The sequence below is a fragment of the Coturnix japonica genome, chromosome 2, assembly GCF_054131305.1.
Source record: "Coturnix japonica strain WE chromosome 2, WE-NBRP24, whole genome shotgun sequence".
NCBI lineage: Eukaryota > Metazoa > Chordata > Aves > Galliformes > Phasianidae > Coturnix > Coturnix japonica.
This window is the reverse complement of record NC_140664.1, coordinates 122,323,746-122,343,041: the sequence shown is the minus strand read 5'-3', so window position 1 is coordinate 122,343,041 and position 19,296 is coordinate 122,323,746. Positions and strand designations below refer to the sequence as shown.

Below are 19,296 nucleotides of genomic sequence, written 5' to 3'. Positions count from 1 at the left end.
ATATTAGAAAAAAATGATATAAATTTTACAACCACTCATCATTCATCAGCTTTTATGTGCATTTTAATACATCTAATACCTCTGTTTCACAATGGTAGTTCAGGAGAATTTATTTTCCAGAGTATGTCTTGTTACTTCAGAATCCATTCTATTTTCATGATGTGCAAATAAAGTTAACTAATATGCATGCCGTTAATGCAGTTTTATTTTCTTAGTGTAATGTCATCATTAAATCATTTCAATGTCTGACCAAGCAGTTTAAAGACAGAATCCCACAATGAGATTTGCTGTTTCTCTCCTTCCTTCTTTAATTCAATAAGGAACAGAGAACTTTCCTTCACTTTTATGTTTAAGTCCAAAGAGCATCAATGAGTGTGAGATATAACAAGAGGAATCACAGCTTTTCGTCATTTGTTCATATTTTAAAGGGCTTTTCTATGAAGCTGTAGCTCTCTAAATCACAGAACAATTAATATATTTGCTGATTGTTTTTAGAAACATCTATCTACTTATTTAGTTTTAAAAGATATAGAGTGAGGCCTATATTGAGAAGGTTTTGAGCTTCTTTCTTGTAGATCTGGGCAGCAAATACCTTGTACATAGCCTGAAAAAAAAAAATAAAAAACAAAGCAAAACATGCTAAATTATAATAAAAGAGAATGATAGTTTCTAACTGAATCTCTTACCTTATAAAAAAAAAAAAAAAAAAGTGATTGTATGTAACACCTAAAGTCATTTTCAAAGTGCTTATCATATTTTTTCATTTACTTTCTCCTAAAATTCAAAATCCTAAAAGAATAATGCTTAGATTATTTGAAAAATAAATAATAATAGTAATTACAAAAAATAGCAACAACTCTGGAGCTTTACCTATTTTTTTTTTCTCCATTAGAAGAACAAGAAATGCTTATAATTTGATTTATATATATTTCCCTGACTTGTATGATGCCTCTGAGTCACAGGAATAAGTGTTTCCTGCCTGACTCAGTGGCAGTAGAAGCCTGACAGAACTATCTAATATCTGGACTTTTCAGTGTTGGAAATAATGGACAAAGCTTGAGAATGACTCAAAAGAAAATACTATGTATTCCGAACGCTCCTGCTGAGGTTGTGATCAGATGGCCTGGGGGAGCTTCCGGCTGGTTTCTTACATTATACGAAAAGCCTGAGAAGCCCAATTTGAAAAAAAAAAAAATCAAATAAAAATAGTTTTGTATGGAAAACTGATCAAGATAAGAAAACAGAAAGAGATTTTCAAAAAGCTGTTGACATGAATAAAGCTGAGTGCAGAAGACAGAGCCGTACAGATGTATTTTGAATGAGCATGAGTGTCTTCTAGCACACTGTCCATCACTGTGCTGATAACAGCTCAGTACAAACAGTTCAGCGGCACTTCACAGCACCACTAGATACAATGTCACATCAGCTTTATCAAACCACATTTTTGCACATGCAAAGAAAGCAAGTAAAGATCTGTATGTGTTATAAAACTTTAAAAAAAAAAAAAAAAAAGGCTACGTGTATATATTATATATTCTTCCTTTACCTACTGCTTTGAAAGGTCATCTCTCATTAAATAAACATGAAGAGACTTTGGTTAAGATTTCAGACAACAGAGGTAGCTCACAAAAATTTATACAAAAAATAACAACAAAAAACAGCACACCAACAGATAACAGAACTTAACCATTTAGGTTAATGCCTCAGAAATAAGAAAACTGAAATAATGAAACAGAGTAAGTTTTACTCTAGTAACTTCAATGGAGATTTATAATTCTTAGCACTGAAAAGAACTCAGTGGGATCAAGTTTTTCTCCAGTTTTTCAGAGTTATGTTTTGACAAGAACTAGAAATACTATTTAGTATGAATCTGCATTCTGTAAAAACTGTTGAAAAAGAAACATCAAACTGATCAAATAACATCTTTAAGACATCATTTGATCCAAGCAAAATTTATACTGCATTAATACATTACTATGCATGAAAAATTGGCTTCACTGTTATGGATAACTTACAAAGTCATATAATTGCATTTTCACAGTGTATTGTAGAAAGGAAGAAAACAGTAAGATGAAACACTGATATTTCAGCCTTCAAGCCTTTTATTAGGCAGTCTGCATGTATTAGTCTGTGCAGGCTTCCATAATAAGAGTTAATGACAAAGTCTATCCATCCATCCCTTTCATTTTCTCCATTGTGCAAGACATTAAGATAATTTTCACTCTCTCAAATATCTTCTCCAAAATTTTCATTTCCAAAATTAACATTATGATAATAAGTGAATATGCATTCTAATGAACAGTTTTGATAGGACTTATACCAATGATGAAATTTATTTATCTTTAATGCACCAGTTTAAGAATTCAGGAATCTCATAGTGAATTTCTTTGGAGTATCAGAAAGCATTATCTGCTCCTCCTGTTGTGAATGTTCAAACTCACAGTATTTCCAGGAAGCAAGTGGCAAGATTCTTGGTACTCAATTGCTGTACGTGCTTAGTTGAGAAAAGTGAGTTTCAAAAACGATTATGGAGAGTGACTGGCTATTCATCTGAAGATAGACATTTGTTTCAAGTAAGGAAGCCTTAAAAGGAGAAATAAGTTGCTCATTAGCAAAGATTAAGATATAGCTATAAACATCATATTTTGGAATTCTAAGGGAACGAAAGAATAATGTATTGGTTGTCTTTGAAAATTTCCATCAGTATCATATTTATAACATTTGATCCATCCTGTCACAACTATTAAATCTGTTAGATTTCATTATAGTAAACTATCATTTATAACTCACACTGTTCTGTGTTTTAGTTGTTGTTATTTGTTTGCATCTCTGTAGATGCCCCTCGTAGAGTTGTCATCTGATATACCTGTGTGCTTGAGCTGTTAAAACGCATCTTCATTTTGTGTGATATCTTTATCAATTCAGATTAACAAAATAGCTCCTCCTGTCTTACCCCAGTCCTCCTTTACCTTCATGTGCAAAATCTTCTTTATTCCCTCATTTAATCTAACTTTTCTTTCTTAGGTAATTTAAAGGATATGCTTATTTTTGTTGTTTGTTTTGTTTTTTTTTTCCTCAGTCTTATTCTGCAAAGACTGAGTAACAATATTCATTAAAGCCCTTTCATAAGACCATCAGCATTTTGAGCAATTTATTTTTGTTTTATCAGAAACCTTGCCACCCCTTTGTTTTAATCAAGGTTTTTTGACTTTGTTCCCATCTTAGCATTGAGGCAGCTTTGCTTCTCTGGAAATACAAAGCTTACATGGAAAACATTACAGAAACTCCAGAATTGCTTTGGACAACAGTTACAAAAAAAACTATAGTGCCAGAGTAAAGATGATAAACAAAGTGAAGGTCTCAGACCTGTACTTAAGGTGACTATCTAAAATCCAGAATCTAGACACTAAGAGACATATGAATCAAAATCATAATAAATAAATAAATAAAATCCAATGTGTGATAACCTCAAATCAAATATTTTTCCTACTAAAGAACATATGCTCAACATATTTGAAGATGCAAGTGTCAAAATCACATAACTGATCAATATTTTTTAGCAACACATCTTGAATGTGAATGTAAGCATCTTCAAAATAGTCTCAATAACTCTCAGGAGTTGTTGTCCTTTAAGAACCATATTTTAGATTCTCTTTTTTTCTCAGAAGATAATGAATTAATATTTTCTTTTATGGTTTGAGAATGAAATAAAATTTGCTTTCCAAATACATGTCTTCAATAGCTTTGGAAGCAGTGGTGACACCCTGGGTAGGCATGCCTGTGGTGGGAGTGATGCTAAGATCTGACTGGAAGTGGAGCACCTCTGTACAGCCAACCACAAGCCTCAAGCTTCTGCTTATTTGCAGTGAGCAGGCAGAAGCTTTGCTAGTCGGACTGATTTTTTTTTTCTCTTAGTCTTCAATGGTGAGTGCTGAAAGAACCTAGGACTAGGCAGCTTTTATAATAACTTTACAATTACTCCTGTAGAAATGATTTTATTATATTTTAAGGGTAAGAGCTTAAAGCAATAGATCCCAAAAGTTTAGATACATACTGGAACAAAAATTTCTGTTAAAACAAGAAAATCTGTGTCAACTGTGGTTTTGTAAGAAGCATACAACACAGTAAGTGTATAAAACATTCCTCCTGTAACAGGGATTTCGATTTGACGTCTCAAGAGCTATTCTTAAGCCCTAAATTCCTCTATCCTGTCTAATATTAATTACTATTCTGACAGCCTTCAGGAGTGGGTTTCCTGACTGTCATCACACTCTGTAGGGACTGCAGTGTAAAAATTAAGTAAGTTGACTGTTGACCTTCACAAGTTCATAACCTCCAGATAACCTAATGTTCAGTACAAAACTCCACTTCACTTTTCAGAATGTGAAGATTTAATTATGAAGAGCTTCAGTACTATCATTACAGTTGGCTTCACAGATGGAAGTCTCAATGCAAAGCCAATTCAGCCAAACACCAAAGCTTTCAGAGATTTCATGTCTTTTGATCAATATTTGAATTTAGCAATTCACTTCAAATACAACACTGTTTCTGCATAAAAAGAGAAAGAAAGAGAAGGAGAAGGAGAAGGAGAAAGAGAAAGAGAAAGAGAAAAAGAAAGAGAAAGAGAAAGAGAAAGAGAAAGAGAAAGAGAAAGAGAAAGAGAAAGAGAAAGAGAAAGAGAAAGAGAAAGAGAAAGAGAAAGAGAAAGAGAAAGAGAAAGAGAAAGAGAAAGAGAAAGAGAAAGAGAAAGAGAAAGAGAAAGAGAAAGAGAAAGAGAAAGAGAAAGAGAAAGAGAAAGAGAAAAAAACCAACTTTACAGGAATTCTGCTGAGAAGAATATTATAGATTTGGGGAAAAAAAGTCCACAACAACAAAAAAAAATAAGCTTCTTTTTTTGGGGGGGGGGGGGTGGAGGAGGGGAAAATAATTAAAAAAGAATACTTAGGGGCAATAAAACAAAAGCATAAGATGAGAGAGAATAATTCTTAAGACCAGCAATGGTCTTCTGAATTTCTGTACAATTTCATAAAAACATTAAAAGATTTTACTAAATATTTCTTGTCATTTACTCAAAGGGGCAAGATTTCAGGACAAACATTGACATGAAATATTCCCTACTAATCATCAACAAGGATCATAGTGTACTTTTTCAGAAACATGAGAATGATTACTGCCAGTCAGATGTCACCCCCTCCTTGATGGAGTGGGATGTTCACTGGCATATAACTGTACATTTTTCTTCATGACATTTACAGAATGTTCTTGTTCCTATTAGAATGTTCTTTTCCACTTGATTGTAGCTTTGGGGCTTGTAGAAATACAGAATAGATCTACTAGGATATTTGATGACTGGACAGGCTCAGGAGAATCAAAACAGAAAGAGTGAGAAAAATAGCAAGCTCTTTATATAGAAAAGGCTAGATTAAAAATCTGTAAATTGCACTGAACTGATCCTGAGCAGAAGGACATCTTAAAGAGGAATGCTAAAATCTTATCTCTGACATATCTCATAGATAATTATTTCTTAAAAATACCAAGGAATCAGAGATTTGATTTAGAATTTTAATTTGCAGCCATGAAAATTATTCTCTACAAATTGAAGTCTATCATAACTGACATTTGCTATTATATTGAAGCACTTCTGCATGATTCCATTTCTTTCCCAACTTCTCTCCCCAGTGACAGACACCTTATATGTTTGAGAACATAAAAAGTTATGTTATACATATTATTTGAGGAACATTTAGGATAAAAGTTCACAAAATTCCTGAATGTTTACATTTTTAGTATAATTTTTAAGTATCTAAAATATTTACTGATATATCCAAAATTCATATATTTAACCAATAACATTCCTGAATGTAGCCAGTAATGCTTACCAAAAATTATATCTTACTGCCTAGTAAGATAAAAAATATACAGTTACCTATCTAGAGGAAGCTAGATATTCTAGAGGAAGTCACTAGACTTCCTGAAGATGCTTACTTTGGAATAAGAGAAAACATATGAAAGACTCCCTTGGACAAAGTAAAATTTCGACAACAGAGAGGGGCTACAGCAATAATTACAGTGGCTGCATGGTATGCATTTCTGACTTCTAGCACAGGAATTCATCAGCAGGTCTTAATCCATTTCTTACAAAATTTGTCTACTTGGTGAATAAAGCACCGAAATCTCTTAGATACCTTTCCTGTTGCAACATAGTAATAACTGTTTTCATTACACAGAGACCATAGTTCTGAAAAGAAGTGTCAGCCAGAATTCAAGTGTATGAAAAAGAATTTCTAATACCTTTCAGCCTGACAAAAACAAACAAACAAAAAAAACCCATAAAACTAAGAAGTAACAGGAAATTCAGAGGCATTTTTTCCTTCCTTAGGATCAAAAAAGGTAGAGATCCTCCCCCAAATGTTTTGGCCTTCAATGAAAAAACAAATGAACCATACTGAGTTCCCTCAGATTTTTCTTTCTTCCCATGTAACTGTTCCATAATTCATTTCTGTTTTACAGGTTCAGCGGCTGTGATAACCCTCATTTCCCATTTCCAGTTTTTCAGTCTTTGTCTAGATGTTGCAGACAAAGAAGAAGCTCTGTATGCATTTTCTAAGCACATTTGTTCCCTTCAGCAAATACACATAGAACTAATTATCAGAAGATTATTAAACTCCTTGTGAGAACTAGAGAAACACTGCAACATAAAAACATAGAAATCAAAGGGAAAATATAACCAACAAGGGACCAAATAACTGAAACTGTGATACCTCCAGTGGATTTCTGGAAGAACACACCTTCCACATACCTCCTACAACAGAAATTCTGCCTGATCATATATCTATGGGAAGTGTTATATGAAAAGTAAGTGATTAAGAACTTTCTGTGTCAGTGGGATACTGGATGAATCATCAGATTGGCACATTTAGAAAAGGTAAAGGTGGTTTTGTCTCACCAAATGGCCTGCGTATTTTTTTCCTTATATGACCACATCTTCTCTGAATATCATCTGTAAGGCCATTCAGGTTCATTAGCTACACACAGTAAATTTTTCCTTTTCAGGATGATGATACTGACTCTGTCACTTCATGAAAGCTGACCTCTCTTGGAATGGTCTGAATGCATCAGTATTGGCAAGAGATGTCAAATCCTACACGAACTTAATTTCTCTGTGCAACAAATCTTGGTACAACTCAGAAGAAGACAGCAATTTGCACATAGATTAACTTCAAGATGTACTGACTTAAACACACAGCACTATTGACAAGGGGAAAGTCAAAGGTGAAAAAAAGAATAAAAAACTACTAAAAAATGTGCATTTTGTGAGTCAGGAGAGAATTTTTATTAGCTATTAATTCCTTACTATAACTCATATAATCATAAAGCAGTAAAGCAGCTAGGCTGAGAAAAAAGAAAAAAGAAAAAAAAAAAGCAGAATTGTCATTCTTTTAGTAACACTTGAAGTACGTATCTGGTGTATAGTGTTAAGAAGATGGAAATCCACCTTACTCATTTTGTGACTGCTAACAAACTTTTTGATAACGTATTCCCTCTGAACTCCTATGGAACACAATTATAAACTGAATCACGCTGTCAGACTTCTTAGAGTAACGTAGTGCACAGCAGAATACTTCAAATCTAACGAGTATTTCCATGTCATAAATAGCAAGAAACGTCTTCTGTTCGTTGATCAATGAAATGAAGTAGTTGGTTCATGTAACAAAATTTAAATACCACCTCTTCTGGTTCACATCAAAAACTCTTCAAAGAATTTTATCTCTCTTATAGATCAAACCTCATTAAGTTAGAAAACAGTAAGGGACTGGTTCTGTTAGTTAGTGGAAGGCAGGACTGAGCATTTGAGGTGAAATCCACATAAGAATCTTTTTAATTCATGATTTTAGTAGTATTACAGTATAACCTCTCATTACTTTAATTACCTCATTGGCTTAAACAGAAAATCACATTACTATGGTTTCTTCTGTTAAAAAGCATTTGGTCTTAAGAGTAATACTAAAACTATATGAGCTCCTCAGTTTTATAGTTTGGCACATATAGCCTGGTAATACATACAGCAAAAAGGTACAAAAGAGTGAGGCAAGGAGGGAAGCAGTGAGGGCAGCTGGACCACCTGAGGTGTGTGGCTGAACTACAGGAAGAACTTGAATCTGAAAAGCTAGATAAGAAATCTGACTTTTCAGAGAGGTTGCAACATGGAGCGATGATTATGCTCACCAGTTTACATTCATCTTTTTAACACTGTATTTCTGCATCTCTCAACAGTTTCAGATAGGCAGTATCATCTTGGATATTAAGCTGTTGATGTGGGAAGAAGAAAGTCAGCATCTTTTAATGTGGTACTGATAAGCAGATCATAATAATTTACAGCAGGCTTTTACGTTCTGATACATCAAAATTTGTCTGATGTCATTAAAGCTATGAATACAAATCCTATACAAATTAGTTTAAAGCATTTTGCCATATCTTGCCTTTTGTCCATTCATGCCATTGCACAGTTGCAACTGAGCTTAGAATGTGATCTATTCACTCCTTTCACAACAAATTTAAGATCCTCATTTAGGAACTATCTTCTTATCACATAGGCTGTTTACAACTCCTGTCATTTTCATCATCATTTATTTTCCTGTTCACATGTCATCAGAATTCATGCCTCAAGAAACACCAAACTGGGACAGCTAACAACAATATAGGGTGGGACAACCAATCTTTAAAGTCATAAGAAATAATAACACAAAAAACATGCATTGTTGCATGATCTTTAAACAAATGATAGAAATAGAGTAATAAATTTGAATATCCCCAATTTCCATTATCACAATTGTATTCTTTACACAGCAAAGTAAAAATAATTGTATTTTTTTTAACTTTTCTGCTCATTTTTCTGTATTGCCCCCATAAGTTTAAAATATTGCTAAAAGACTGATTTACTCTAAAGACTACATATTTCTCAGAGTGGGTCATTCTACAAATCATCAGATGCACCTTGTACAGACACTGTTCCTAACAGTTTTTTCTTAATTGGATTTGATCTCTATCAGATTTAGACTTTCTCCAATATTAAATCCTATAATGTTACCAAGCATGGATGAATTTAGCTACAACACAGTTTGACTGTATAAACTACTGAGTAAAGTAAAAGATCTTATCACTAGATACATCAGACAAGCTGAAATATAGGCATTGCTACCTACTCTTTCTGAAATAATTTAAGAGAAATTTATGAGAAACAGATTGTTGTAGATTACAGACTGCCATAACTACAGTTAATATCCAGTGTGAATATAAATCTTGAGCCATGGATAGAAAATATTCATAATATATTATAACTGCTTTTTTTTTTTTTTTTTTTTTTTTTTTTTTTTTTTTGTATCAGATTATTTCAGAAACTCAAATTTAATTAACTGGTTAAAGCTTACAAGCCTTAAATTCTAAATCAGCACATAGCTTCTATTAAATGAGAAGTGCCATGCTTATACGTATTGAGATATGAAAATTACATCCATACTAATTAACAAGAAATTGCTGTTTGCAGAAGATATCTTAACAAAGAGTTATGTCTGCATTTCACAGCTGGTAAACAAAACCTTAGTCCAGATACTTAGTTCTTCTAGTGTATATGGCGTCACAAGATGATCCCTAAGCTCTACCTGGAAGGTTACTTTCTCTTTTAAAAGTGAGATTTTGTACCTTTCTTATGTCTTCACTTTAGTGGACAACTCAAATCTAAATTTGCTTTATCAATACTTTGTCTGCTAAGGAGTTTATAAAAGGTTCTATTAAAAGCTGTGCAAAGGGTTCATAGGCTGAGTCCAAATTTAGGTGCAGGAATACTCAATGGTATCTTTGGCACTTCTGTTACAGTGATGCATGTCCTGTGGCTTCATTCTCTGAGAAAGGTGCATTGGTCCTGTCATATTCCTAACCTTTCAGTCTACCCCACTGTATTTGTTATGGTTTGGCCTGGTTTTCATGGCACCAAAGTCCACTTCATCACTCAAGGGAGACTCAGATACATAAAAAAATGAAGCATACCTTTACAGGGAGTCAGGACATTGGGGCACTCAGAAATTGCTCTAGAGGCACAGCATGAGCAATTCCCACATTATAATACAGACTAATGGGCCAAATCTAATAAACTTGGCAGGGAACACGTGCACATTTAGTAGTAGTTTTGCAGCTTCATTGTTAAATTCTTTCTTACATTTATTTTTCTTACATAATATAATATATATACATATAATTATTTTTATATACACACATATTATAAAGATATATATATATATATAATGCCTTACCAACAAGTTTATACAATTAACAGAATGCCATATGTTTTGTCAAGTTCTGTTCCTGACTCAAGAAAAGAAAACAGATCAAATTTTGGAGCTGCTACAGCAATGGAATTAAAAAAATAAAACAGAAATGTTAGTTGAGAAAACAGGATAACAAAGAAAATACAGTTGGCTTGGATAGCATTCTGAATTTCACAGGCTAAAAACAGAGAAAAAAAGCAAACAGTAAGTATTTATACTTCAACTGAGAAGTCATGCAAAACATTTGATACTTCCTCAGTTTGATTGTTTCTATTAAGAGAATAGGAAAAGGACAGTATGTTCGATTTGGCTGTAGGGACTAATTTTACTAGCCAAAGAATTAGTGTGTAAGAAGGATTCTCAATAAACAATGAAATTTTAATGATATATCCTATTGTTTTCTGTTTTGTGTATTCTGTTTTAAATTTATTCTTTTATTCTTAAATTTTATCTCTCAACCACAACATCTTATCCTCTGACTAGTGTGAATCTACCATTATGAGATGGCCTAAGCAAGTCCTATGAATAGACTACGGAGATTCCATGAGACTGCAAATAATTAGTCTCTGAGCTGCAATGACTCGCTCATAGGCAGGCAATGTAAATTTATTAAGTCATGGAACAGTATGTCTACATAGATTTCAAGATGGTTGGAAGAAAATGGGACAATAGTGGGCACTCAAAGCTCCCATTACACTGATTGCTGTGAATGATTACTGATCTCTATCATTATCGTAAACTGTCAGTACAACCTATAAACAAATAACTGTATATGTTATTAACAGCATAACAGGGGCTAAAAACTGTTTACTCTGACCCTTGCATGAAAGAAACTGGAATCAGATTACCTCTATGTTTGTGAAATATATTATAGTAAAAACAGAAACTCAATTGCTTTTTCTCCTCTACTCTCCCCATTTCCTTGAAAATATTGTGAATCTTAAGCTGAAGGCCGGGAACTGAAAATATTTCTGTAGGCATATAATTTCCACTTTTCATGCTAAAACTCTTCCTTTATTGATTCATCAAAGTAATTTTAAGCACAGTGTAGCTTGATACTGCAAGCCTGGGAAAGATCAAAGAGTACCAGAAACTAGAACAACTCCAAGACACTAACAACAAACTTTGAATTAAAAATAAAAGATGTACTAAGGGAGGATAAAAAAGCAAACAAATTAAAGCTCAACAATGAGCTCCAATGTTGCTTCACTACTTGCTGAAGCTTTGCTAACATAACAACTGTTAACAGTCTGTGTTTGACAGCAGGAACACTTTCATTGCTGGAAGACCAAAATAACTTGTGGCATGAATAAAAATGAGAAAGAAAAATGGAATAAAAATTCTTACACCTTTTCTGATGTTTAGTGGAGCTCATGGAAATGCTCACTCTTTTGTTTTGATTTCCATGTAGAAACTGGTCATCAGGCAAGTCAGATACTGTCTTGGGATTTCAGGTCTGATCAACACTAAGCACTTTCTAAAAGGTATCAGCAGTCATCATGTTTAAAGACAATACCTGCTAATTCTATCTGTAAATTTACCTATTCAGAAGAAGAGACGTGAAAACAAAATAAAACAAAACAAAACACAAATCCCAGGGCTCAAAGATGCACCTCAGTCATTTAGAAAAAGTCCCTTTATCTTCATAAAAATGAGCTTGTTTCACAGATGCTGTATATTAAAAAGTTAATTTTGCTATCTGTTTCTTCAGTAAGACTCATTTAACAGCAGATTTATGATCCTTAAAAGACCCTATCTGAGATATACTTAAATCATAACTATCACAGGTGAAATAGTTAGAAAAAGAAAAAAAAAAAAAATCTGATTTGCAAAGGTCCGCAATATGCTTCAAAGCCTTATATGTTAATAAAGCAGCACCACTCTGTGAGATTACAAGTCCACAAATCAATAAAGTAAATCACTGGCAGAGATCTCCAATTTGGAGAATTAGTTCAGTGAAACAATGCTGGAGGACTGTGGAGTGTGGAAGAAACTGAAAGTGTATTTTTCATCACTGTCATATTGTGCCAAGCTGGAATAGAAAGCTGCATAGTGATTTTTATCCCTGAGAGGCAGGGCTTATTATTCCAAGTTACAGTGAATTGAGAATTTCATTGAAATTTGACTTATTTCCATTTTAATCTTCGTTTGAATCTGTATTTCCTTGGATATATGCTTATGTCATGGGTTCAATCCAGCAGTAACTATTTAAAACAAAGCCTAAACAAGTGGAAGGAGCTCATAGATTCTATAATGTAAAGTTATTTTGCAGTTGGAAGTGAATCTGTCATAAAAATTAATCTAATCTTCGTTTCTTGACAAGTAATGCTGTGCTTCATAGTAGCCCTACTGATTTCCTTTGAAGTTCCATGAACTAATTTAGTACTCCCATATTACCACTTATTAGGGCTTCATCAGAGTACAGATTTCATCAACTCATAAAACTTTTAATAACAGTTCAAAGGCCAAGAATGGGAGTAAGGAATGTAAAATTTTCCACCTTTGGGGAACTGTATAAATACTCATTAAATAATGGTTAGTACTCCATTTGACAAGCCAAATTCTTCCAAATATCTTTTTTTTTCCCTGGGTTTAATAAAGGAAAACAATTTGAAAAACAAAATACTAGAAACACAAAGATACAGATAGGCAACAACAGCAACAAAAAAAAGTAGTACAAAACTTCAGATTTTTCGATAAGTCTAAAGGAATTTCTCTATAAAGTCTATTAAGTCTAGAGAGAGAAGTGAAAAGTCTGTACAGTTTCTACATTGTCTGGAAAACGCTTTGGATTTTAGCAGTCCTTTCAGTAAAACCTCCAAGAAAATCTTTGACAATGGGAAGTTTCTTCCCCTAACTACATGGAAGTCAGATAATCTGCTTTGAAGGCTACACTAACACAATGAAATCTATAACTGCTACATTAATACGAGGAGTTGATTGTTTTTCATGCAGCCAGTGAGAAGAATCAATGTGAAAACAGTCTATTTTGAGCTGTGAGGCAGAGTAAGTTGTTTCTTTGGACTTTATTCTTGAGAGACTTCTCAAAGAAGTAAGTAAGTTCAATGATATTGATTTGTGAAAAATTCATTTTAAACTGCTTTATCCTAGAAATACAAACGTACAGAAGAAATCAGTGGGCAACATCAACATTTCTACTTCAGGTTCTCCTGTTAACCACACAGGAAAGTAGGTTGCTTCATTAAAAATAACAGAAATTGCAAAAACCACCACAATTCACCTGCACCTGAGCCTCTAGCTACATATTTCTACATTTCTCTGTCTCTCTTGTCCTCCTTAGGCAAACTGAATACAATTATAATACTAAGGGAACAGCTGTGGCAGCTTCCAGTTTTGTCTGAGAAGCTGCAGCAGCCAGGTGATGGGGTCTGTGCTCTATCAGCATGAAAGCAGCTGGAGGGCACGGTCTGCTTGCTGGCTCCAGCTGACAGGTGCAGAAGCCAGGTTGGGCTGTTGCTTCAGAAGTGCTGGTGCAGCCCTGCTTCACTTGCTATGAGCTGGCCAAGGCTTCATGCCCTGAATAACATTATGTCTTTGCACATTTGTAACAGGATGAAATTAATTCATTATGACAAATGCCTCAGAGAGGTCAGCTGGTGTTTCCTAAAGAGGTCCTGTATACATAGGCACCATCACATTCAGTGAAGGTAGTTGCTAATAGCTAGTTTAATCTTCTTTAGACATCTGCATTTATTTTTTTTTTTCAGAGGCTTCTATAAAGTATTTGAAGCCTCTCTAACTGTATTAAACCCTAAGTTGCATTGTTGTTGGTTTTATTTAATAACAATGTCTATGCAGAGGATGAATTATCATCTTTATTTTTCTTTTCCTAGCAAAAACAACCTAATCAGCACTAGAAAACTTATCTTCAAATCAGCAGAGCAATAAAATGTGTGGTCTTTCCTTAGACCTAATAATTTCTGCTCAACTCTTTAGAAATGCATTTCAAAATAAGAGTTTCCACTGTCTGTGTGACCCGGTAAAAGATTGGAAACCTCACTATTACCACTAAAACAGACATAATTAATATGAACATTTTCCTACACTACTTTAGCTTAAAAATATCTCATAGAATATTCTTAAATTCTCTTGTAACTGTCACAGAGAAATAATTCAGAATCTTAATTTCAGTAGAAAAGTTTTGACTAGCAATATACAGATCTGTACTGGTAATATTTTGATTGCCTAATGATCTTTTCCACAGCTGTAAAGCATTCTATAACTGCAATTTAGATCAATGGTAAGATGAATATTGCAGTCTCTGGATTTCGCTATCTCCACAGACAGCTATAATGTCAACATATTTCATTTGTGTAAATGGTGAGGGTTTTGATTTGAAGTATACTGTATTTTTTACAAACAGTTCAGAGACAATCATTTTAATTGGATTACTATTCCATGTACAGAGATATATACAGTATAATATGAATGGAAAAGTATATTAATGGCAGAGAAACTCGCTTGGAAATTGACTTTTTCTCTCATTACATGCCTCAACAGGAAAGTTCATGCCCACATGATCCTCTTTATGATCCTACAGTTTCATTGTTTATATCACAATCTGAGACACTACTTTAGTATGAAAGCTTCTTGAAAGTGGACTCAAGCTTCTTGAAAGTGCACAAGCAATGTTAATACTAAGAGAAGTTGTCAAATGACAGAGAGAGAATGTCAAATGATAGTTTGAACCACCAGGTAAACTTTTAATATTAATTCTCAGGGCTACAAAGTGTTTAATTAGACTTTATTCCTAAAGGTACTGTTAAATAGAAACTCTGATTAGATTTTTGATGTGCAAATGTTTATAAACAACATAGTCGGTAAACTAGGCTGATCTGTGAAACTGTTTATGATGCACTACTAATGAGAAGAATGTCTTCTATCTACCTCTAAGATTCTTGCCTGTGTTAGAGTTGAATAATAAGCCCTTTTTCAGATGCCATCCACTTACATTGCCATTAAATTTTCTTTAAGCTCACTGGAGGCAGTGATAATTTTAAATAAAATAAAATAATCTCTGAAATGTTTATTAAGACAATAATACTATGGGAAAATAAGAGTGGGAGAAGTATCTCATTGTAACAAGGACATTTTTAAGAGACTAGAATAACAAAAAAGAAAAACCAAGAGAAGCCTTGGAGACAAAAGCAGTGGGACTCTTGCAGACTACCTGCTGCTCTAACAGACCCAAACCAGTCTACCAAAGCATTTACACTTTAACAGGCATCAGGTACTGAAAAGAAAATATTTTTTTAATTACCTTAATGAGAACCTGAATACATCCTGTGGCTTTTGATGACTTGAAGTACCAAAAGCTCAACACACAACTCCTGCTTGACTCCTTCCATCTGGAACTCCTCACATGGGCTTTTTGATTTTTCAGCCCTATCGCAGTGGCCTCAAGATATAGGAATTGTCCTGAAATGAAATTATGTATTCCTGAAAAATTGTTTTTTGCTTTCAGATTAGATTCCATGACTGAAACTTAGAAATACTCAGAGAAGTATAAAGTATGCTTCCTAAATATGTCCTGCACTTGCAAACACTTGCTACCATATAACTTTCCATAAATACTTATATAAATACATAAATATATACATAAATTCCGATAAGGATAAGCTGGTAACAGCTTGATGTTTTGACAGACCTGTGCAGAACACAGAGAATATTCCAATTTTCCCAGCTACCCTGATCACTTCTCCTTGTCTAACTGCATTACTTACTGTTTTTACAGTACATCAATGACCACATGGTGATAAATTTCAAGATGAAGTTTTCTGAAAGATAACCTTCACAATAACAAACAATATAAAAACTTGTGATGTAGGGAAAAAAACAAAGAACAAAATTCAATATTCACATATTCATAAACAATGAGATATTTTGGACATCTGTACTCATTATTGTATGACTGTTTTCTCACATTTAAATTATTTAGTCAGAGGAATTTGCAAAAACAGATGCTTACACTTAATATATTCTGAAACTGATATGCTTCTTTAGTTTTCCATTTCTATTTTAATCAAAAGTTTAATAAATTTTCACAGAATCACAGAATGACCCGGGTTGGAAGGGACCTCAAGGATCATGCAGTTGCAACCCCCCTGCCTAGCAGGGCCACCAAACATACACATTTGCTAGATAAGGTTGCCCAGGGCCCCGTCCAACCTGGCCTTGAACACCTCCAAGGACGGGGCATCCACAGCCTCCCTTGGCAGCCTGTTCCAGGGCCTAACCACTCTCCTAGTAAAGAACTTCCCCCTAACATCCAACCTAAATCTTCTCTCCTTCAACTTGGATCCATTTCCCCTAGTCCTGCTAAATTTTGCTTGCTTTCAAATTATTTTTTTCCTTTGTACAAACAAATCTATAGTGCATATAAACATAATCATTGCATAAGTAGCACACTATCAAATTATAACTTCACATTGACTAAATGTTTATATGAATTAGAGATAAAAGCCCTCTGGACTAAAATGTGTTCATTCTAGCCTCTCTGGCTCATTTCCAGCTATAAATATTTGACATAATATTACAGAATGAGAAAATTACTTCCTCCCTAAGGCCAATCACACACATACTAAGTGGTGACAACTTTGTGATAAGTGTTTTATTGTTAAATAAGCTTAGAAAATACAAATGAAAGCTTACTTTTTCCACACCTGTCATTACCTGTGCTAAAGACAACCACAGATGCAAACACTGTGGGAGATTGTAAACATGCCTTATTACGGCATCAGTGTTTGCTAGGAGCATGTGGCTATTTTGAGTGCTTGGCACATTCATGTTTATGTTAACACTTGTTTGAAGGGTGAAATGAAACAAAAAACTTCCACAGTCTTCTTTGAAAAGAAACTTGTCTGACTGAGGGACGGACTTGAGTTGCTGAAGTAAAGGCTAAATTTCCTTTTGCTTTGAACATGGACCAGAAGGATAAATATAGACTGAAGTTTCTATCTCGTGAGAATATTTTAACAACTCAGCTGAATTATGTGTTAGTTCTGTCATGGCAAACACCACAGATGTGTAGAAATCTGTGTTGTAACACACTTGGATATTTAAAAGGCAAACAACAGTATCCCTCCCTATTTCTGGTTCTATTTTAATTTTATTAATATTAATATTAATTTAATTTTATTAAATACTTTATTATTATTATTACTATTATTTTATCCTACAGTAGTTCATGTAAATACTCATTATCTTCTAAATACATTTCCAAACATCTCTTCAACTTTGCTGTGGCCTATTTCAATTTAAGATCCAGCCTGAGCTCAGCTTTGGTAACACCTTTGCCTGGACTATGGGAACTTCAGAGGGAGAGGATGAAGGCATGGAGCCTAGAATAAGGACAAGAGGAATTAATTTGGTAGTTTTCCAGAAGAAACCATGCAGCTACTCTGTCACTTACAAGGGAAGTCTATTTATACATATTTATTTACTAAAAATTACTCAAAATAGAACTTTAAACAGTTGCTATTGGTAGCTTTGTTATTCTGGGTGAGTTTCTTAACTCTTTAACAGTCATTTTCCATCTCTCATTACAACCTATTTTCAATATGATTAAGTAGTATAAAGAAGGCAAAAAGCATTTATCCTATTCCACCAGTTATGAGCAAGAAATTAAATCCTTTAGAAAAAAACTATTATTTTATAATTATTGACACTCAGAATTATTAATGATTAGCATGCAATATACTTTAGGCCACTGTAAATATTTGTTTGTTTGTCCCTTACATTCAGAACACTGTGACTTGTGCTAACACAAACTGAGGCTTCCAGAAAATATATTCAGACTGGAGGAAAGAACTCAGTGGATTTCAGTGCTGAGATGCCTCACCCTTGCTGCCGACAGCCAGAATTATATGTCTCTCTTTGTCAAGCAACAAATTAACTTGCTTTACTGGTAGAACAGTACTTAAAGGAGAAACAACTGAGAATAGACTTTCCCTAACCTAAAGTCATTTCACAGCAACAATTAATATTTGTATACTACAGTTATGCATTCAACTTATCTTAAATGACACCCTAATTAGATATGTAGAATCCCCCCACTACCTCCTAATGGAGGTATGAGAAGCTCCATAAAGACAATTATATTGCATTTGTGACAACATACCAGTTCTGTTTCCAAGCGTGTGGTCCCTGGGAGGTCTCAGACTTTGAGGAGAGCCAGCCCCCAGCACCCAGTCAAAACTGTCTGCCAAGGAATTTTGCCAGCCACATCTGCCATTCTCAAAGGTGCAGGAAGTGCCACATTCACTCTCATCTGTATTATCCCCACAGTTGTCTTCAAAATCACAGCTTTGTTCTGGTCTGTAACACTTGCCGTTCTGACATTGCCAATAGCCATGTGAGCAGGAGCCTGAAAAGAGAAGAATAGGGGTATCCTAGGGAATCACACTGCCTTGCATCCTCCTATGGTTTCTGGAAGGTTAAATTGCAGAGAGTTTGGTATTTAGGAGGACGATGGTGGTCCAGAGAAATTTTATTAAAATCCTTTCGTTCCCCAGAAGTGCCAATTCATTATCAGTTTATTTCTTTTGTATTTTGTCAAGAGATTGCCTAAATAAATGACTGTTTTCCTTGTAAAGCCTTTGAGGGCAAGTTCCAGCCAGGCATTCTTTCACTAACAAAGCTTTCTAGTCTCACTTAATTGGTGACATTCTCCTTTCATGTGGTGTAGGATTAAACCATTCCATTTTAGCTGCACAGATCAGCTTAATTCATCCACCCCAATTTGGAAGAAAAAGCTTTTATGTTTTAACTACAGAGGTTTGCCTTTTAATGGATTTTTCTTTCGTAAAAGAGTTCAGTGGGTGATGTTGTCGTTTTTGTGCAGTAGTCCCAGCGTTATTGAAGGATAATTCTGCTATTGTACAGTCTAAACATTGGAGGACTCATTTCACAGGATCCATTTCCAAGCTTCATGTTTTCATTTCAGATCAGTTTC

The 19,296-nt window shown here is 34.2% G+C and overlaps 1 protein-coding gene across 4 annotated transcripts in view; it reads right to left on the bottom strand.

Moving 5' to 3' along the window:
- The window catches only part of MALRD1 (MAM and LDL receptor class A domain containing 1), a 196,561-nt gene that overhangs the window by 85,168 nt on the left and 92,097 nt on the right, over positions 1-19,296 (bottom strand). For 3 of the 4 annotated variants that reach the window (XM_015853499.3, XM_015853500.3, XM_085538687.1), the window contains exons 26-27: positions 18,463-18,708; positions 15,604-15,761 (exon numbers count right to left, since the gene is read on the bottom strand). In XM_015853499.3, the coding sequence (XP_015708985.2) occupies positions 15,604-15,761; positions 18,463-18,708 (404 nt within the window). Of the gene's footprint in view, positions 1-94; positions 605-15,603; positions 15,762-18,462; positions 18,709-19,296 lie in introns of those variants that run through there. The other variant, XM_085538688.1, reaches the window with a different exon arrangement.